At 38.8% G+C, this 23,068-nt stretch overlaps 1 protein-coding gene across 6 annotated transcripts in view; it reads right to left on the reverse strand.

Annotated features, from left to right (window-relative positions):
* CTNND2 (catenin delta 2) overlaps positions 1 to 23,068 on the reverse strand; it is a 636,240-nt gene that overhangs the window by 73,710 nt on the left and 539,462 nt on the right. For all 6 annotated transcript variants that reach the window (XM_071553703.1, XM_071553697.1, XM_071553698.1 and 3 more), the window contains 2 exons: positions 20,562 to 20,747; positions 9,376 to 9,549 (listed from right to left, as the gene is read on the reverse strand). In XM_071553703.1, coding sequence (XP_071409804.1) covers positions 9,376 to 9,549; positions 20,562 to 20,747 — 360 coding nt within the window. The remainder of the gene's footprint in view (positions 1 to 9,375; positions 9,550 to 20,561; positions 20,748 to 23,068) is intronic.

The following is a 23,068-nucleotide window of genomic DNA, read 5'->3' on the forward strand; positions in this document are numbered from 1 at the left end:
TTAAGTAGAAAAATACACTAAATCTGAAAATTATTTTTTTGTTTGTCACTTATTATTATAAAGGACCCTTTCCAGAGCTGAATGTCTCTAGGGATTAAGATTACATTAGGCTAAAACTCAACAAAAGAGTTATAAATCTAGATAAGACTTACTTATATTTTTCAGAGGAATTGAAAAGCATTTAGTCAATTAACTCCTTTTAGTGTGTGGGAAGATAGCTAGGGGTAAAAATTAGGGGAAACTAAGAAGTTATATTCAGATCCTAAGGGAAGTTACAACAGTACAGAAATTATAGGGTGAAATGCATCTGCTACTCCCTGGATAGAATGCGTTTGACATGCTCCCCAGTGACTCTCTCTCCAACAACAGGCACCTGCTAGGGAGGGTAGAACAGAGAGTGGAGCAGAGTGGAGACACCGTGCTCTCCTCTCCATAGAAATCCCTGCAGTGGGGAGAACACAGTGTGGAGCAGAGTGGAGACACCGTGCTCTCCCCTCCACAGAAATCCCTGCAGTGGGGAGAACACAGTGGTACTTTATACTATATACTGTATAGCACCACCTCTCAGCCAAGGGAGATAAAAGATGTCCTGCTGCTGAGCCAGCAACTGTGGTGAAATCTCTCTTCTGATATGAACTTGGCTTATTAAAGCCTAATAGTAATATTATCACACACCTCCATTCCAAAATTACTGGCCTCCAAGGTACGACCACCCCTCACTGGGCATGTGCCCTGTATTTTTTTGACTGTATCTTTAAAAGCAAAATGAGAGACTTTTACACCAATCAGAAACAAAAGTATTTATGACTTAAGTCATTCAAGCTCCATCTAAACATAAAGAAAGAGTCAGAAACAAAAGTATTTATGACTTAAGTCACTCAAGCTCCATCTAAACATAAAGAAATAGTATAGAAATAAGTTAAGAATGGGGAGAAAATCAGCAAGACTCTGCTCTAAGTGCTGGGATTGGTCGACAGGCTGAACTCTACACACACTGAATATTGCTGCTGGGATTAGAGCTTGTTTGCATATTGCTTTAAATAAGTGTTTGCAGTCAGATACGATCACTGACAATCTTCCAACCTTAACCTGTCACAGTTTGTATCAATAGTGTTATTCTGTAGACTGCTAGAGTGAGTCCTTCACAGGCACCAGCAGCTGCTGGCAGCGGGTAACACATTCAAATAAAGTGGGAAGACCCTCTGAGGAGTCTCCCTTATGCTGCTGGTTTAGCCTCCCTGAAAGTCAAATCACTCTCTAATCCAGTGGGATTGTCTGGTGAAGGGTTCCCATAACAAGACACTGACAGACTGGTGGGACACAAGGGTCTTGGCTTTCCTGGGGCACTGACAGACAAATAAATGACCAAGTGTTGAGAAAAGCTCCCCACTCTAATGGTTGAGGAAATCTCCCCTTTCCATGTGACAGTGTTTCATATGGTTTTCTTTGTTCCCCTGTGAAGCACCAACACAGGAGACCAAAGCAAACAAGAAAGAGATTTCCAGCACAAAATAAAAAAGAAAAAAACCCTAACTAAATAAAGCCCCACAAAGAATACAAGGAATACCAACAGCTTTGGACTTGATATTCTGAATGGATTCACTTTCCTGATGTTGACATCTGTGTTACTGAAAGTATCACATACTTCAGTTTTGGCAAGAATTTGCAATGTATTGACATAGTTCAGCACTGTGACCCAAAGACTACTGAGATATTGAATATTAAAGGGGGAATTTCTGAGACATAAACGATAAAATGAAAGTTAAATCAGGGCAGCAGGCATGACAATGCAAACTGAATTACCATGAGAATCAGGAGAGGTCTGCCAGGAAAGGCTTAGAAAGGGTCTATCTGCTAGCAGTACTGAAACAACAGACAATGATCTAGAACTGCATGTTTAATAATCAAAGACCAATGAGCAACCAAAGATTAATATTTCTCTCTGTATGATCAGACTCAATGTAATATATGTATCAGGAAAAAAAAATCTGTATTTCACTTGGAAAATTAAAGATCTATTTTGCTCAAGTAACTCTCTAGGATCCATAAGAAGTCACAGCACCTGACAGAGAGGAAGGCTCAGAAATCTTGGTTATCTTTCTGCAATTTCTGAAGAGAGCAGGAAGAAAGTTCCCAGGGACTTTTTGCTCCCTGACTGCAGTGCTTTGTTCTCAGAAATTACCCCACCTGGTAGGCCACCAGTTAAGTACTCTGTATTTTTGTGCTGGGACAAAAGAAAAGCCTTAACTGGTTCCTCTTCTCTTGCTCCACAACCTAGTCAAGCTTAAAGGGAAAGATAAAAATCTAGTGGGTAAACATTTAAATAAACTAGAGAAAAATAAAACAGTGTTAGCAGAAGTTATCTTAAATAGGAAGGTAAAGCTGAGAAGGAACTGCCCTTGCACCCCATCATTCTTGGTTCTGCAGTACAAGTACAAACCATGTATTCAAAATTACTTGAAAACCATTGTAATCAGCATTCCAAACATTGCAACTGATCTTATTAAAAAAGAAACATTTTAAGACAAAAGTGACACATCTCATTGGAAATAAGCTGCTTGTAGTAAGGGACTACTTTGAGCAGGATGTCACTGCGCTCCCATTCCACATACTGATGTCCATTTTCATTTCCTCATGATGTCTGTGATACAAGTATTTGCAGCAGCAGGTCTTGCTTCTTTAATACTGTCCTGTCCCTTCAGTCTTGTCTTCCTTTCTATAGAGCCAGTACATTTCCCTGTATTAATTGTTGTTGATTTATCTCAGGGGGGGTTTCCACCCAGGTAAGAATTCCTGACAGAATAAAGCATTGGTTATTTTAAAAGTTTGCCTTTGTTGATTATGTGATATGTTATAAGTGGTCCTCTCCATACTATCACATAAAGTTTCACAATACCACCATTTTGGAGAAAACAAAAGTAAGCTTTTTCACTGTAATCCAAAAAAACTTTCTCCTCAAACTGCCTGATGAAACTCCAGAGGGTTAATATATAAATAACTGGAATAATAAGAAAAGTCTGGCAAGAAACCCAAAATATGTCCTTGCCTGATAAGAGAAGATTGATAACCTAGATGTCTGCTGCTTTAGAATATAATTACTCATTATCTGCAAGTGACTGAATGGTAAGGAGTTTGAAACTCTTCTCATACTATTATTTGAAGCAGCTGCACTGACCTTGTCTCTAAATTGGTCCCTTTTATGTTTTCAGTTTCCTTATCTAATAATTTACTTAATGGAGCTCTTGCTCCCATGAGAGTCAAATTTCTCTAGGACAGGATTAACAAAATAAATGCAGTAGCTTGGCTAAGGAACAAAGACAAAGATAGCATCTAGCTATCTCAAGAGATCAGGCCAATGACCCATAAACCCCCCTCACATGGGTATTGTACCTGTATATTAGGGATCAAAGGCAGGGACATTCAGTTGTCTAACCAAAGAGCCTTCTTATTCCCTGCTGAGTATGATCAAACATGGAACTGAAAGGAAAGGAGCTAAAAAGGACTAGCCAAGGAATGCTACAGCCTGAGGAGACTGACATTGACTTGAACAGAGCAGCACTTGCTCCTCATGTTACAGAATCAAAGAATAAGTAAGGAGGAGGATTAGCAGAACTGCTGCCTTGGACTTTCAGAGGGAAAACTCAGGACTGTTTAGAAGATTGGTTCACAGAGTCCCTTGGGAGTCAGTATTGAAGGGCAAAGAAGTCCAGGAAGGTTGGACATTCTTCGCGAAGAAAGTCTTAAAAACATAGAAACAAGTCATCCCCAAGTGCTGAAAGACGAGCCAGTGGGGAAGACTACCAGCTCTGCCTGGAGCTTAGGAAAACAAATGGAGATTTTTTCACATTTGGAAGAGGCAGCTTAGGAGAACTACAGGGATGTTGTGAGGTTATGCAGGCAGAAAATTAGAAGGGCCAAAGCCCTGCTAGACCTTAATCTGGCTACTGATGTAAAAGAACAAAAAATGTCTCTATAAACACAGCAGCAACAAAAGGAGAGCTAAGGAGAATCTCCATCCGTTACTGGATGCAGGAGGAAACGGTGACAAAGGATGAGGAAAAGGCTGAGGTACCTAATGCCTCCTGCCCCTGGGTCACAAAAGCCCATGCAGTGCTGCAGGCTGGGGGCAGAGTGGCTGGAAAGCTGCCTGGTGGAAAAGGATCTGAGGGTGCTGGACATGAGCCAGCATGTGCCCAGGTGGGCAAGAAGGCCAATGGCATCCTGGTCTGAATGAGAAATAGCATGGAAAATGAAACTGCCCATCCTGCCATTAAAGCACATGAGGGAAGTTTGTAAAGCCTGAAAAGTAACTGAGACAGAAGACTGGGTGCACAGAGGGGACTAACCAGGGCCCAGAGCAGGTATGCAGCCTGCTCTAACATAAACCACTGTGTTGTCAACAGAAACTCAGCAGAGCTTGTTTCCTAATTTTAAAAGATAGGTATTACTTATAGAAGTTATCATAGTGTTTTGAAACCAAAGAGGGCTATATGAATGAAGATATTATTTTTAAGGGTTTAACAAAACTAAGGAAATCCCACCTGTAGTGACAACACTGTGTTATAAACTGCATGCAATTGAAGTGGTTAATACTGTATGACCAGAGGTAATGGGCAATAACTGAAACACAGGAGTTTTGCAGAACAGCAAGAATTGCTTTTTCACTGTGAGGGTGACTAAGCACTGGCACAGGTTGCCAGTGGAGTCTCCACCCTTGAAGACATTCAGAAAAACACCTGGACATGATCCTAGGCAACTATGTTCAGGTGGCCTTGCTTAAGCAGGGGGTTTGACCAGGTGACCTCCGAAGGTCCCTGCCAACCTCAGCTCTTTTGTGGTTGTGTGAGATCGCACCAACAGGTATTGCAGTGTTGTGGTAATGTCTCTGGCAGATAAACTGTCATCAGCCTAAATTCAGCACTCAGATATGGACAGACAGACACAGTAACATCCCATTAAATATCCTGGTACTTCCTTTCTTCCTGAGAGGTTAATTTTGTTCAGGAGGATTCTTGACATTGTCAACTCTAGGACATTCTGCATATAACTTTTTACATGCTCAGGAGATTTAATGCATTAATTGCCTATTGACCAAGGTGAAAACTAAAAAGAACTTGCCACTTTTATTCTGACCATCTGAGGAAAGATGGTGCTGCCAGACTATATATAAAAATATCATCTTTTACAGGATGACTCTTGTAATTTTAAACCATGTAATTTTTTAATGCAAGGTAATGATATGAGGTTGCAGGAAGAATTTCTGGTTTCAAGGGCTATAGTGGGAGAGACTTCTTAAGAAACAGGTAACTGTTTCCATAATGTAGCTGGGTCAGCAAATCTATGTTTAGTTTTATTTGTGTATTTTTGCACAATTTTGGTTAAATTCAAATTAAGTTGCAAAGATAACTAAAGGAGCTCCCAGTGAAAAGTCAGTACCTAATGGGAAGTAAAGGCAATATCTCAAACTTTATTTGTTCAGGGAAAACTCCAGCTAAGATTGATGAGGAATGTATTCTCCCTAGATTTTTATTTTGGATTTCTAAGCAGCATTAAAATGCAAGTTCATATTAAGTATAGTTAGAAAAAGTCTATTTTCTTTGAAAAAAAAAAATCTCAGGAGTGGCAATGAAAGGAAGCAAAGCCAAAACTAATAGCCATTATTTTCACATGTTGTTTCTTCTGCCTTCAGGATGTTTAGGATGCAGTGAAATTACCACAGTTACGATTTCACAGGATAAAATATTTTGGGAAGCAATGAGTTCTGCAAAACAGAAAGCCACCCAGTCCCAGGTACAGACTCTGTGATTAGCTCAGTGATTAGAGGATGGTGCTGATAATCAAAAAGGTTTTGGATTTGAACCCTGTATGGGCCATTCACTTAAGATTTGCACTTGATGATCCTTGTGGGTCCCTTCCAACTCGGAGTATTCTGGTGACTCCGAAACCTCAGGCAGCAGCTGAGTTCTGCAGAAGGTGATGGTGTGTGCAGCTACAGCGCTCGCAAACCCACCCATGGCTCTCAGGTAGCACTGTACCTGAAGTGTGTATTACTAGCAGCCTTTAACCCCATCAGGCCAGGGACATGCAGTAACCAGCTGCTGGTGGCACAGGTCACTGCAAGGCAGAAGTTGGATCTTACACTAAGTGATACCCTGGCAGTGATGTGGAAAACTTTAATTTGCCCAATCTTCCCCAAAGGCTTACATATTTGGCCATCTCCAGAGATATCATTCCAGAAGGGCATTTCTATTTTGTATAGATGCATCAAGTAAGCACTCGAATAAAAAAAGAGGTCTCAGTGAGGATATACATGTAATTTTCCATGATAGAGATGGTTCTTCTCCTTCAGATTCCAATACCACTGTCATCCTTGTGTGACGACATTTTGATGCAGAACAGTGAGATGAGTAAATGTCTGTTTTCACCTGTAACAGCCCTTTCCAAACGGAGTTCTGCTTTGTGTATAAGCTGTCAATCTCCTTCAGAATCAGAATATATATCAAAGTCAAGATACACAGATGTGATCTGTGTTTGCTTAAATTTTCACACTAAAAACATTCTTCCTCATACCTCAAAATCAGTATCCTGTTTTATTGATAAACTTTAATTCAGACCTGTTAATACACTTGTCACCAAGATGCTTTTTTCCTGACTTTTTATAGATGGTCTTACTTCTAATAATAATTGCATTTATCAATTATTGCATGAGTAAAAAAAACCCCAAGTTTTACTTTGCAGATGGGCAATATATGGCAAGACTTTTGTCCAAAGTGTTTCATTCTGACATAGAAAAATTGTATGCAAAGATATGTATGTTACACTTTTTTCTTTTATGTTTTTATTTGGCTTTAGAGGGAATTTCTGCAACTCAGGCAGTGCTTAAAATGTCCTACAGATTGTTTCACTATGTGCATGTGTTGATTTTGTGCATGTATCACTGAGAAACTATATGCCTTGGAATAAGGAAAACTTTCAGCCTCTCTGAGCTATTAATCCTTAAAGTGACGTACTGCTACTTTCCTTTTGTGTCTGAAAAACTCAAAAGTAGTCTAGGGGATTTAGACACATATCATCTGTTAATTCTAGTGGCAGACATTTATCTAAATCCCTTACACAACTTTTTATTTTTTGAAAATTATTCAGGCTTCCTTTTATCTGCTCACTTTCCCTCTGTAATAGCATTGCCTAAGCACTGCTTGTGTTAAAAATATTACCTCTTGGTCACCCAAGAGGATTAGACAGCTTTGTACCAGATGAACCAAAAGGGTGAAACAGCTAGGAAAGAATTATGCAAGTGTATCAATTGCACTGTATTTTTTTCCAGAAGAGACTATTTCTTCAGCAGTGCATGAGGGCATCTGGTGCACTGGGTACCTCATATATTCTGGGACTCTTCCGGCATAAAAATAATGCTAATTGCAAAAAGGCCACAGCTGCTATTGCTATTAATATTAATAGTAACATTATTTACTTTCATGCAGTTTGCTCATCTTCTCTCTTTCAGTCCATCATAAAGTTCTTCTTGAAAAAGTTCAAGTAAAAAAAATAATTTTTTTTCTCATTCTTTATACAATTACAGTTTCTTGGAGGAACTAAAAAAATTAAAATCTCCCTTAGGAATAACCTCCTCTATTAAGAGTTTTCTATCTTTTATTTCAGTAATTTTATATCTAGACTGCAGCAGTGGAAAGGAGAGGTCAAAAGGTGGAAACATCAATGCTTATGTAATCCCCAAAGAGGATTACTCCCCTCACAAAAATGGCTAGTATGACATGAGAAATTAAGGATATTCATTCTGTGTCTGCACATCCCTTGTAATAGAATTGGTGAATCTTTAGAAAAATAGAGCAATACGAGAACAACTGAGCTTTTCCCATGGTATCAGCACAGAGAGTATTAAAGTTCAAAACAGTTTTTCTAAGCCATCACTTGCCAAAGAGCTCTGTGGAGCCTTCCTTCCTCTCCCTGTACACTTCTGCCAACTAAAGGATGACAGGCATACAGCTTTATTAGAAATGGAAGAAGGGGCACCACTTGGAGTTTAGCACTTCTATTAGTCCTGGCAAATATACATGCATTGTTTTCTCATTTGGACCAGCGCTACACCCATTCCCAGATGGACAGAACACATTTGTTGTGTTTTTATGGCAGGCTTACACAGTCTGACGTGGTCTACAATATGAGAATAATAAAAGGACAATGATTTTCAGGCATATGTTTACATAGCAAAAAAATCGCTGGACAGATACTTTGTTAAATCATTTCACATGTCATTGAATGCAACAGTCAAAAACACTTTATAAGTTTGGTGGAACACAATGCTAAAAACCAAAATCACATGCCTCAGAAGATCTAGTAAATGTGCTAACCAAACTTCCAATAAAGCTTTATGGGAAAAACCCACCAATTTCTTAGAGTCAGCGATAACATTCCAAATGAATGCCTAATTAAATTGATATTTATATAACACATGCCCAACTGCTTAAATCCCAACAGGATACCTTCTGAGACATAACTTTGATAACTGCATATCCCCATACATGAGTGTTTTCATAGTAAATGATAAAAATTCCTGCTCAGATTCAATTAATACATTATGGTTACACCATAGGATTAGATAGTACTTTCATCCAATGAAACCAGTTTATCACCAGGGAAGTAACAAAGGAATTAACCTAAAAAGTAAACCAAGCTCAGAGTTATCTTGAATTTTACTGATCCGTCCTAACTTTAGAAGTATCTTCTTGAATTCTTACTCAACTTACTGCAAATAATACATGAGAGAAAAGTGAGTGTTTTGAATATATTTGAAAATTAGGATTAGCTGGAATACAGTGGCTTGATTGAGCATTTCCTTGTTCATTGTACATATTTAACCATATTGTGAATATATTTTAATGTTTCACTTAAAAAAAAAACTAGGTGGAAATTATTTGTGTTGGTGTCCCATCATTTATATCCTGCTCTGCTGTGCTCTGGTATCTCCCAAGAGACAGCATGTCAATCAGTTTCCACAACGAGAAAACAAAATGGTTCCATTTGATTGCCACTGGTGGCGTTTTTGGCTCATTTTTCATGGCTCTGTCATCCTGAGTCATAAAAAACTGCTTCTCATTTGGATATTGGTTTTGATTGGCAATTTTTCATATTTGACCTGACCAATGTGATCTTCGCTGTTGTACACTGACATTTGCTACAAAGTGACTACCTAGGACCTAAAATACAATTTTAAATTTGACTGCAGACAGTTCTGTGAAAACAGAAGGTTATCCAACTACCAGAGGAATTTAGATACATTTACAACACCAATCTGCTGTCATCTGTAACATCATTTCTGAATTGAAAAGTAAATACTTCTTGGGTTAATATTCCTACCTTCCAACTCCCAGCAGCCAAGTTCTGCAGTGCCCCTGCTGCCCCCTCCAGCGTGTCTGGATTCGAGCACTCAGAAAGAAGTGTGAGGTAGGGTTTGACTATTGAAGGGTGCCACAGCATTTGGATTCCTTTGGGTGGTTCTGCACAGTCTGGGAGAGGTCCTACGCCATCCCACTGTTGGAAAGCACAAATCAGGTTGTCAGCAAGAAACAGTGAAATGTACTTGAGAATTACCTCAGCTGAAGCCGTAACATCAATGTGTGTGCATGTGAAGGCATCTGTCTATAAACAGCTGTTCTCAATTTTTGCACTCCACGTGATTCTTCACAGAGAAATCAAATTTGCTACTCAACATTCCTTACAGGCCAAGCTTTAACACTGGCAGAAATCACAATGTTTTAGCTGGTTGACATAATAAAATCACTTTTCATTGCATTTATCTTTTTGGGTGGGAATAGAAGCTCAGTTAATGTACCTTAAGAGGCAAATCTAGAACTTGCTTATGGAGAAGAGATTCTCTGTTTTCACATCCTGCTTAGTTCTCTACATTCTCTCTCTTCTCATGAGGGGAAAACCAACACAAAATGCTCCTGCGGAAAACTAAATCTATCAAGGCCATGAGCTCTCCATGGCACAGGTGTGACAAGTCCTTCCTCAACTGCACAACTCCTTCTGGCTTCACTCAGTGCAAGGGCAGGGGGTATTCAGGCAGCCACCCAGCCACAAGATCTAAGACTTCAATGCAGTTGCCAAAACCACCTCCCACTAAAAAGGCTCTTCCTCTCATCACACACAGTTTTGCCATGAAAACAACCCAAGTCCGATACCCAAAACGTGCAATATTAAAACCTGGACAACTATCAGGTTATTACATAAAACACAATCTTACCAGAAAGAAAAACTTTATTCCAGCGGAACACATAACACTTGCACCTAAGCATGAAACATCTTAAAAGAAAATACACAGACTTTTTTTTTTCCTTTTAAACCAAAGCAAGATGTGGCATGTACTGTCAATAAAATTTTAAATGAGATTTCTGTCTATATATTTATTGCATACTTTGTACAGATAAAGCCATTTAAATAATTCACAGTCCTACTGCCACTATTAGGAACAAGCCTCAACTTTTTAATAAAATACCTTCCCCAATACCTCTGACATGTCCAGATTGCATAATACAATAAAAAGTAAACTTTTTATTGCCTTGCATTACAGCCTACTGTGACTACATAGACAAAAAAAAATCTATACAGTAACATTAAACATATACTAGGCATACAAAGTCAAATCAACTCCTTGTTTATATCTGCAACAGTTAATTTAACTATGAGTCAAATAGCACAATAATACTTGCACTGGAGAAGACCTAGAATCCCTTGTTTCCAGGAAGTATCAAACACAATTTTATTTAAACTCACTTAAAAATTACATATATAGGTTAAGGGACAATCCATCAAGTCTTACCTAATAACAACTAACACAATTTTAACAAGGTTTTGCGAGATTACTACCATTGAGAATGAAACTATTTTTTCTAAATTAAAGCAGAATAAACACAAAAGTGGAAACCTAGCTGGACCATTTAATACACATGAGCAGTTACTGAAAATCAGAAAGCTGCTCAGGTATGAAACTCACTACACTGGACAAATGTTACCATAGTTTAAAAGAACTGGCATAGCAATACCAAGTGATGGTTGAGAAACTAGAGGACAAATGCCTCCTGGAGAAACAATGCTTCTAAATGACATTATCATAGGGCTGTGCCTTTTAATACATTTCTACCTTTAAACAATAGGCTGTTTTCACTGCATGTGACTCAGTTCTCCTTTTTCCTCCTTTTAAATCACCAGCCTTGCCAGAAATGAATTCTCTTCAGCTCATAAAAAATACATTAAAGCCTGCTTCTTATTTTGGCTCTCGGAATTCAACCATTTGCACTGTCAGATTTTTTTTTGAAAACAAATGAGAAACATCTCCTACAGGTAAAATCTGACCTCACACCAGGTTTAGGTTTTGTACCTCAATAAGTCCACTAATGAATGACTTGTGATATCCAAGAGCACCATTTCAGGTTTTCACTCATCACATTCCTATTTGCACGAAATATGGACTCATCATGCAACTAAAGAGTGTTTTTATAGAGTATTTACGATGTTATTTCAAAAAAAAAGTACGTAAAATGCATCAAATGTATCAGATATATCCAACACATTTTTTGTGCACATGTGGCGTATTTTTTTAAGCTCTGTTATTTACACTCTTATAATCCCAAAGACTACTTCAAATCAGCTGATATAAATAGAGTTGAATATATTTGTTCATGCTGTGCTGGTACATATACAGCAGTAAAGATGATCTAGCAGATAAATTAATATTTAATGTTGTTTTGCCATTCTGCCCAGTAATAAGAAAACATTAAAAAAAAGTGAGACAAATTACTGCATTTCCCTGCCCTTCTTGAAACTCATTTTTAGCATGATTGAATTAATTTATCACCAGCTGTGAGGAAAGACCTTTTTCTCAAGACAGTGTGATGCCTCAGGGTCCCTGCAATAATGATGAAAATCTTTGGCAGCACACACGCATGTGCAGTGAAGGCACAGGAAGTTCAGTGACACCTGAAAATGTCCAGCACTGTTCTCCAGCTGTGGTGTGTGTGCCCAGTGCAGCTGAGTGGCATCGACAGGAAGGGGGTCACTGCCAACCATGATGTGCTGGTTTGGGCTGGGGGAGAGTTAATTGTCTTCACAGTAGTTGGCATGGGGATAATGTTTAGGGTTTGTCCCAGAAACAACGTTGATAACTCAGGGATGTTTTAGTCACTGCCACAGTGTCAAGGTCTTTTCTGCTTCCTACCTGACCCCATCTGTGAGGGGACACGGTCAGGACAGCTGACTCGAGCTGACCAAAGGGCTATTCCACACCATATGGTGTCATGCTCAAAACATAAAACTGAGGGAAGAAGAAGGAAAGGAGGATGTTTGGAGTGAAGGCCTTTGTCTTCCCAAGTCACCATCACGTGTGATGGAGCCCTGCTTTCCTGGATATGGTGGAACACATACCCAGCCATGGGAAGCAGTGAATGAACTCCTTCCTCTGCTTTGCTTGCATGTGTGGCTTTTTCTTCCCCAGTTAAACTGTCTTTATGGGAACCCACGAGTTTTCTCACTTTTACCCATCTGATCCTCTCTCCCATCCCACTGGGGGAGAGTGCTTGTATGAGCTCAGTTTCCAGCTGGGGTTAAACCGTAACACCTGCATAGCACACCTGCTGTGCCTATGGCAGCCTCTTCACTGAAGGGTTAATGGCTTCTGGCACCTTTCCTGTAGCTGAGACCAGTGCCTGCAGCTGTACATCCCAACTGTCTCGGGGCATGTAGAGCTGACAGAGGGCAGAAAAGAAGCTATTGCAAAGGAGGTTTTCCTCATCTTCATCCATTTATTTTGTATTTCATAAACAGTTGCCTGAGCAAAGAAAATGTTTTCCTCAAACTGGTATTGGCCTCCATCTGAAATGGTGGTTAAGGCATGGCAGAAGTTGCTTTGCAGTTCCCATTGCTCAGTATTAATGAACTCAGCAGTGTGCTGAACAACTAACTACCCTGTAAATTACTGGAACAGTTACTGCATTGTTGCAGACCATCAGGCATGATCAGTAAGGTCTACGTGAGACAGGCTGGGGCTGTGGTAGGAGCCTCTGATAAAGAGAACAACTACATGCAATTATTCTTTGTAGCTTATGCTAAGGAGGAAAAGAAATCATAAGAAAATATTCCTTCCGGGCTTTCCTCCTTCAGCTGAAATTACACACATATATTGTGGTTGAAGCTGTTTGTTACGTGGGTGAGATACAAATCTCTCATTTCCTGAGACTGGTGGAAAGAAAGGATCAAAGGCAAGAAAAAAAAAAGCCAAATACCAAGATCTTTTAAGAACAACAGACTTTTAAGAGTAAGAGTATCCTATTAAAATTTTCGATGTTTTCATATTACTAAGGAAATTTGAGAGGAGAAAAAAAGCACTCATCAGGATGTTCTCCTGTGCCACACAACAGATTATCTACCACCATCTTTCTCTTTTTAAGTAAAGGAAATCCACATTTATAGTGCAATTGTACTGAGTACCAGGGAAGGCTTTTTCTCTCCAAATTTTGGGTTTTTATTAATATCCTCCAGTTGTTGGAGTTTGCTATTAAATAGGTATCACATGACAATAGGCTTTTCTGTAGTAACAAAACAATAGTATTTTATTTGTTTGTATTAAATATGAATACCTCCTTTCCCCAGTCTGTGCAAAATATCACTACTAAAGAAATAAACTCTAGGAAAACATTAAAACAAAGTCCAGCAAGGTCCGAAATCATCTAGACCTCTCTCCAATGACTCCAGACATTTTAGTTTGGTAATACTGCAGCTATGCTCTTTGTAGCAGCAGCGTCAAAATTTGTATCAGCAATTACACAGTGCTCACTAAAACCATTTCTGAAATGCCAAAGACTTTTAACTAACAGGCCCCCTAAGAGGAAACTTATATCTCACCCTGCATATCTCAGTGTCTGTGACAGTCTATGTCAGCTGTCCTGAGATGCCAGTCCAATAACTTGTTTTGGAAACCTCTGTTACCAAGGGCACAAATCGAAAATTCAACAAAAAATTCATCAAAATCACAGAGCTTGCTTTCAAGTGTGATGAGAATCCCCGTAGCTGACACAATGCAGGCAGGGATGCCACTATTTACATCATCACACTTCAGTTTAGACATCCAGGCCTAAATAAAGGTGGTGACTCTAAAGGAAGGTACCAGCCAAACAGAGACTACAGGATTATGGTGGGAGAGGGCAGAGCTCATGACATAACTAACAGTACCCTCCCCAGTCTGATGGAACCGTGTTTACCATTATGGGAACGGTGTTTGCAATGCTTTCAAAACATTTAAATGTACTGAATCATCATTATTAACCTCAGATACTAATAAATCTTAACTGCATTTTAGATTATATATTCCATTCTTAAAATAATTGTCAATGCCTTTATTCAACTTTATGTTATTATGCTAAGAAAAAAATACAATTCAATGTGTGCATTTTGTCATTGCTTAAAACCAGATTCCTTCCAAATAAAAAAGGATGGAGTTCAAAATAGTCCTTGGCATGGCACTACCTCCCCTTCTCCTTACCCCTCTCCTCTCCATAGGAAGCTGATGCTAACTGGCTTTGCCATATATTCCATGAATTGACAAATACAAATTGTATTTAATAACCCTGTGGTGTTGACTTTGAAAACAAATTGGTCATACATGATACTGAGAGGCTCAGAGAGTATGTGAGAAGATGCTGAGTAGGCAAGCAAGAAAGTAGAAATAGTGTCAAGAAGCTCTGTAAGGAGCTGCTCAAGATAGTTGATTCTTGCTATTTAACCCTTGGCATAACCACCTTGTGCAAGACAAAGAAACAATATTCTTTCTGAGCAAGAATGTACTTGCACCACAGCCTTTCACCCTTAATCTCTTTCAGATTATGAGTTAAACCCAGGAGCCACCACCATTTCTCTGTTTCTGTGCTTAGTTTGCTATGACTCGGTAGTAGTGTTGAAGTACACTTGGTAAAATAGTGGTCTCACCCCATGAAACAACATATCTGACAGGCTTATTTTTTATTCTTTTTGAAATATTATTGCCTTAAACCTGCTATTTCACCTAGATGGATGAATTTATAGGCCATTTAGCAAGCATGCTAAAGAGGTGTGCCAGTCAATTCATGAAGATACAGAACTTGAAATGTTGCTGTTACACCTTAAGGCCACTGACAGAAGGTGAAAAAAAAGGTCAGGCGCATTCTAAAAGTGTCACTTGCAATCAAAAAACAGACTTTGGACTAGATTCTGGTTTGACAAGAATGATCACAGATGGGAAACTCGAGAGGAGCATAAAGCCAAGAAGTCAGCCTGTTTTTCTCACAGGAAAAATGAAAAGAAATGAAATAGTGGCACATGTATACACGAGCTGCATAGCAAGAAATAAAATAAGGATTAACTCCATGTCCCTGGGGTTTTTTACTGAAATTGGACCATACACCTTATTTTCCCTAACTGCTTTTTGTCATAATTCTTGTTTCTTGCACAGCTTAAAGAATAAACCTGTTGGTAAGGAGTGAGCACATGAGCAGCAGGAACAACATTTTTGGCAGTGGAAAAATCAGTTTCCATCTGATTTCTCACTACAAGGCAGAGAAGTTGATGTCTACAAGGTTCAAGCTGGAAATGAAGGCCTCTACAGCTGGAGACCTTATTGGGGTGAGGGTTCAGTAACATTGATCACAGGTAAGCAGCAGAGAGAAACTAATGAACAACATCTGCAGCTCAGAAGTACAATCCTAGAGGTCTGAGAAATAAAGTCAGGTAAGTCTCACTTATTTTTCCTGAGGCCTTAACAGAAGCTTTGCTTTCTGTTTTATTCATAGTTAAAAGCAATGCTATACCTAGCTTTTATCACAAATCTTTAGAGGGTTGGGGTCTCTTCTAGCACTCAATTTGTGTGAAAAAGCAGATGCCTCAGGAACCTGTCTGAGCTCTGGTAAACCACTGAAGAGGGAAAAGATGGTGGGCTCTTTTAACACCACCCACCTTTAGTCTGAAATGAGAACACTTGTTTCCTGTGATCCTAAGGGAACTCCTTAAGTAAAGTAATTTGAAAAGTGCCATTAGACTTAGCTGTGATCTGAACAAAGACACATCTCTTACATGATTTCAAGATACAGAGAAGTTGCTATTACTATAGACAACCAATGCCATTAATGAAAAATAAAATCCAGTTTGTTCTTGAAAGGCCTTTGAAAGAAGTCACTTTTTATATTACCATTCAATTTTGTTATTCTTGTCAAGTTACTTACATGTGAGTGAAACACAACCTAGAAAAATTGGGATAATTGTTTCCTAAATCATAAAACAAAAAAATTAACTTTTATTTGCATTACGGAGAAACACAATAAAAAAGTGACTTTAATGTGGAGTTTCTCCTGTTTCATGGTTTAACAAACACACTCCCTAGCTGTGCAAGGGATTTTTTTTAAGTACTGCAGCTTCATCAATGACCTTTGTCTAAAATGATGTATCTCCTATTATTGTCCTTTCACAGTAGTTTTGCAATTAGTAGAGTTAGACACTTTTACTCCAAAATTAAAGACAACCCCATAAATGCATAAATGAAAGGAGTTCAGGAAAATACACACTTGAGAAACTAAGTAATAGCAATAATGTAATAGGAAAATTTTAGAACTGTATTCACTAAAATCTGAACACTTTCTTCCCCACGCTGCTTTGTAAACCTTATCTTCTGAGGAAGACTGGAACAGCAATTCTGTTATTCAAAAACCCCCCACACTGCCAAAAATGGAACAATATCTATTCCCTCAACCCATATTTTCTGGGAATATAAAATGTAGCAACCACAGATTGAATGTATGTATGGCCAGACTTCCAGAACTTGGGAAGGGCTCTCCCCACGTGGGTGTGCCCTTCCAGCCTGCACAGGGGATTTTTCAGGTGAGGCACAGCGTGTGCAGAACTGGCCCCACTGTTTCAGTCCTGAGGTCCATCTGCCACGGCTGAGCGAGCTTGGACAGTGACAGGGAAGTCCTCGGGACTGTCACAGCACCCGGTACTAACCGGGGCTGACCCTGCTGAGCATCCGAGATCTGACGGGATGGGATGGGATCAGGGAGGCATTGAACTGCCAGGGGACGGTCCCACTGAGACTCAAACTCAGGTCCTTGGGATTCAGAGTCCGGAGTGCTCTCTGTTACACCACGGGACCACCCTATAAATACTACTCTCCCATACGGAGGTCTCACAACTGAGAGATGCATCTGTACCCTGTCCTTTGCCTGACAGAAATGATAAATCTCAAATATTAAAGGTATCACAGAGGTAAATGACTGGAGTTTTAATCCTGGCCTGAACTCCACTTTGTGTATCTACAAGTGACAACAATCATGAGCCCAAAGAAATATTTGGTTTTACCTTTGTGAAGAACTTTTCTGACAGGTATTTAAGTTTGTATTGTCTACTGTGAAAGAACTATTAAAAGCAGCCTGAAGCTCAGTGCCCTCTTCATGGGCATCTGGGTAACTGATTACTATAATATCTTTCTTGTCTTTCATTTCTTTGAAGTTCCCTTCCACAGGTTCCAAATCCATGGTGGTGTGCTGCGCTTTCAGTGTTTCACATGTAAATCATTGCATCCTATGATGATTCTATAGGCATTTCTTCATTATTTACGTGTAAAACACTGTCCATCATGAGCATGATCTTCAGAACTAGAAGATATTTCAGAGCACAAAAGCTTTGTTGCAGAGACACTTAAGGGAAGGAGTGTTCTAAAATAGCATCCTCAGGAGAGCACAAGATCTGTTCTGAGGGACAGAACAGGCAGCAGGTAACAGCTTAAGCACTGGAATTGAAGAGATTATGAAAAGCATTACCTGCAAACATTTAGAAGTCTTGAAGAAAAATGATGAGATTATTGTAAAAATACAGGTACTAATGCAGTGCCTAGGGCAGCATCAGCACAAAAGGAGACAATGCAGGGTGAAAGGATATGGGAAAACAATCTTCCTCCAGAAAGTTTTGATGAGTGTAGTTTAGATGGGTGAATTCTGACTACACTGAGGAAATCAGTATGATCCTGTTGTTAGAGACTCTTGCCTGGAAAAAACCCCAATCCCAACAAACACTCAAGAATACTGATTTTTCTTGACACACAGAGAAACAGTAAACAGAGTATTCCTGCCTACAACACAGTCTAGAAGAAGAAAATTATCTGGGTTTCCAGTTACTCCTACTTTTCAGTAGTATGAATCTACAGGTGGTCCTGAAAAACCTCAAGAAAGTGACAGAGCCAAAGAAGCAGAAAGAACATATTTTTTTACACAATTGGACAAGGTGGCTTCCACAACAAAAAGCTTCTGAATATACTTGTGTCCTTATTTTTGCAAAATAAACGGACAAAAAGTTTCATTTAACTTTACCACAGTTTGAGTTGCTCTCTGCTATTAATATAAAAGCAGCTACCTGAAAAACATGGCTCTTTCTTTCCACTTTTGAGGGTAACTTGGAAGAGATGTTTCCGGCATGGTGATCTCACTACTATTGCTTTTAGTGGCATTCTAATTGACTTGATAATATAACAACTTGATAATATATTTCAAAACATTTGGTATGGTCAACAACAGCCAAGGTTCATGGGGGGAAAATAACTTGCAGAAGGCTCGTAAGACTCCCTTAAAATTCCTAAACTGAGTAATATCCACATGTGAGAACTTGTATTATGGCAAGATGAAGTAGGCTGTCCAGATTTAAAGAAAATGACAGGCAAGAAGCAAATATAATTTGAAAAATATTTCTAATATTTGTAAGGCAAAGCAGTCCTGTGCATCACAAAAATAGTTCTGTGAAGAGTAAATTGATGTCCTCGCCACAGAGAATCCTAGTGATCATACACCTGAAAATATGTGCATAGTTTTACTCCTCTTTGTATTTCAAAAATACTATAAAAGTCTTCAATCAGGCAAACACAAACAGCTCTGAAGAGACCTTTACCATGCTCTGTGCTGATAATGAGCACTGATAGAAACAGGCAACAGATATCTAAGAGCAGGCAGAAGCATTTACATTGTAAATATATTGGCCAAAAGAGCTTAGTTCTTTGGCCTGGAGGAGGAGAAAGATCTTCTACAGAAAACTTTTAAAGTAAACAGAAGCCTGAAAGGAGCATTGAAGCAGTGAGTGCTACAGAGTTAAAAGCATGAATCTAAGATCCAAAAGTCACAGAGGAAATACAAAAGGAAGACTTAAAAACGTCTTTGTACAGTGTGTGTGCACATGTGTTCATAAACAGAGCATCAAAGAGCCAGGCAAGCCACAGTGTGACTCACTCAGATCCAGACATGCTATTTTTTGTTCCTGCACTTTGAATAACTGCAAACATAGTGTGTGAGAACTGTTAATTCAGTAACAGGGATGATGACTGCTTTATGGGGTAAAATTAGTTTGCTCTTGCATTTTTAATCTCACCTCAGCCTAATACAGGAATCCAAACAAAAGGCCATAATAAATTCAAGTTATCTGATGACTGGAGTGCTTAACTGGAAGAGTGGGGAAATTAAACTCTTACTAGTCATGACTCCTACATTTTTCAGTAACTAAATTGTAGCTTATTAATGTTCCTATAACTTTTCCACATTAATGTAATTTGGCTTTATGAACACCAAAATATTTTTAGTCCTGGTTTACATCATTTATTAAAATACCCATTCCAGCTAATTGCTTACTCAAATAAATATTTTCTTTGAGCAATCTGAAACAGGAATAAACTAAAATGCAAAAAATGACTAAGTGTAGGAAGAGATGGAAATCTACCTACTGCCAGCACAGGCCATCTGAAAAAGCTTGTACATCAGTAGCCATTTTCATTGCTATTTAGTATGTATACTGATACAGCAATGCCTTTCACTGCAGTGTAACTTTCAGCATTCCCCAAATTCTAAGTTCTTCATGGGAAAAAAAAAGAAAATAAATACACCTTGAAAACCAGCCCACTCAGAATAATAACCCACAGCATCTCAAACAACTTGAGAAAACTATCAAGACTGTACTTTTCAATCTTGGTTTGGTAGAAATATTAGTATTTCAAAATATGAATACTTTTTTAACATTCAGTTATATTGCTTGATTCAGTTCTGTGCAGTTTTCTCTCAACATGCAGAGGCACAGTACAAGACCAACTTTGAAGCACTAAGTATATAAATGTAAGCCTGATGTTTGCTTGCATCAAGGCCTTTCTCCGCACACATGGCTCTGTGGAGAAACAGTGGAAAGTATACGCAGATTACACTTTTTATTATAAATAGCTTTCTTTAATAGTGCATTATACAGTATTTATGGCATTCACAGTGCACTCATGACTACAGTTTCCAGGTGCACCACGTAATGTACAACTTCCTTAGGCAAACATATTTCATTACTCCAGAGCCATATTCCACTTTAAGCTCTCAGCTAATTAACAAATGCAACAGTTTTGTATATTATACATCATGCACTTTATTTCTATTACAGTGCATTAATTATTTATATTTTAAACGATGGGCACTTCAACTACTCACAACACAGGTGCAAGTAACTTTCATTACCTGATCTTGTGATTTCTTTTTCTTCTTCTTCTTCCCCCAGCACCCTGAACTCTCTGTGTCTTTTCCATTGGCATCACCACAGAGTAATCCATCAAGTTCATCTGTTCCCATCTGCTGTCCCTGAGATGTTTCTGCAGCTAGCCTGTATGAGAGGTTCCTCAAAATGCACACACAGTTTTCAACGGTCTGAAAAATATGACAAAAAGAAAAATACAGAAAAGAAAACCAGGAAAAAGTTAAAATCCTTCCCTTGCTCACTTTGCATACAAAGGAGAAGGAATTTCACCCATCTTTGCACATACATTTTCCCAGCACAATTCTCATGTGCACATTTCTGAGTGCTCCCCAGGTAATCACAGCTCAATATATCTACAAAATTCTATGGTAATAAATCAGTAGCCTGGACAATCTTTTTCTGGGAGTCTTTTATTGTCATTCTGAATTTCACAGTGGAGCCCCACGTGAAACAGATGCTAAGTAAAAAGTGATCAAGAGAATCTGAACACTCAGAATGTCAGGAAACTCCCACTTCAGTGAATAGAAAATGCTACAAACAGAAAACGGCAGTAGGTTCTGGGTTTGGTTTTGCACTTTTGAACCAGAAATAACCTTCCCTTCTGGCATAAATTCTATGTAAACTACCAGTAAAATGGGATCCGAGTTCCATTTCAGAAGCCTTGTAGCATGAACAGATGATGTTCTGAAGTCCCAGAAGCAAACCCAGAAATCTGAGCCTTGCTGCTTTTACCGCTTCTAGTCAGGCTGCAGACAGATACCTTGTGTGCAGTCTTTGCCTTTCATCCATTTTTCCCCCTAATAGGTTGTGTCTTTTTTGGAAGATGCAAGCAGGAATCCATAAATGGATGAGACCCAGTGGAAGAAAATTCACTTATAATTCAACACAATTTCTGCAAGCCTAAAAGAAGTTCAGTTTAGACTTGAAACCTACTCATTTAGTTGGTTCAATTTGGTTTTGATTATCCCTAATAAGAAGGATATGAGCTTAATTTTCTGGAGGCAGGGAAAGCATGGTTAAAAAAGCCATTCTCTATCTATCTACATTTATTTCAACTGTTTCTAATGCTTCATGGAGATAAAAAGCAGTAGAGTCACTGCATCCCAGCTCTGTTGCTCCATTAACTCAGAATGGAATGACTGTGAGGCTTTCAGCTCTATCATATTCTGCCATACCCACCAGATGGGGCTTCGTTTACTTTCATATACTGCATGAGCTTCTGCCAGGTGTGCATTCAGCACATATTTTTTGTGATGGCACTGAGTTCCAGAGACAATATCTATTTCAGATTCATCTACACAGGGCTATTTATTCATCTGTTTCTTTAACAATAGATGAAATTTCACAATTCATTCAGAAAAAACTGAAATCTCTGGCCAAATACATAAAACACAGGTAAAAAATATTTATGTGTGTGTGTGTGTGTGTATAGAAAGTGATTTTACTGCACCTTTCATAGCTGACAGCTTTGCAGACATCACAGTGACCATGAATATTTTAAAAAGTTTGCTGCTTTTTTGACTTGTTTTAACATGCTTATATGTGAATTTTATTCACTTTTCCCATAGTATGCTTAAGTTGAAGCTTTGCATTTTTTGATTAGGATTCTAAACTTTAATTTCATTTTTTTTACAAGTAATAGTTTTTTCATTTAAAATTGTCATTTAGTGGAAATCATAAGCTGAGTCTACCAGGAGGACAATTTCACCTCAAACTAAAACTGATAAGCAAACTTCCAAGGCTCAAATGCAACCAATACCTCCTTCACAAAGTGAACTACAAGCCAAGAAAGCTGGTTGTAACCGTGCAGCTGGACAGACTTCACTCCTTCTTCACTTGTACCTTTGAACTTTCAAGGGTCCTTGTATGCCTCAGTAGATTACAGACTAATGGGTTGTTGGAATTTTTGGGGTGTTTTTTCCAAAGCCATACTGGTAGCCCAGCACCACATGCTCTAAACCTCTCTTAATTCCTCTCTCTGTCCCCTGAATTCACAGGTAATTTTCACCTACTTGATTCAGGTTAGAGATCAGAGACTTCTGGAGAGTGTCCCTCTCGGATCTATAAACTCACAGAGGTCCATGGAGAACTCCCTGAAGGATCATTGGGAAATACAAACCAAGTGGGCTTTGAACTCTTGCTGTATAAAAGGTTGCTCTCCTGCAATTCCCAGAGATTTGCAAATGGACCAAGAGCAGCAACTGTAATTAATTTAGCACCGCATACTAAAAGCAAAAGAAACTGGCCTTTTTCTTCTTCTCTGGAATACTTTAATGCATTACAAATCTGCAGCTTGTAAATGCTTGGAGTCTTTTTAATTAGGTGGAATCTTTCACCTTTGGAGAAGCTTGTTCGTATCCTAGTACTTTCAGAGAAGTAAAGTTGACATAATGAGGCATCTTAACAGAGCTGTTATTGAAAGCATTCATTGATCCTCTTCAAAGAAGAAATAATGTTTGTTTTACTGCAAAACTGCCTATTAATTGGCCAG

The sequence above is a fragment of the Pithys albifrons genome, chromosome 4, assembly GCF_047495875.1.
Source record: "Pithys albifrons albifrons isolate INPA30051 chromosome 4, PitAlb_v1, whole genome shotgun sequence".
Taxonomy (NCBI): domain Eukaryota; kingdom Metazoa; phylum Chordata; class Aves; order Passeriformes; family Thamnophilidae; genus Pithys; species Pithys albifrons.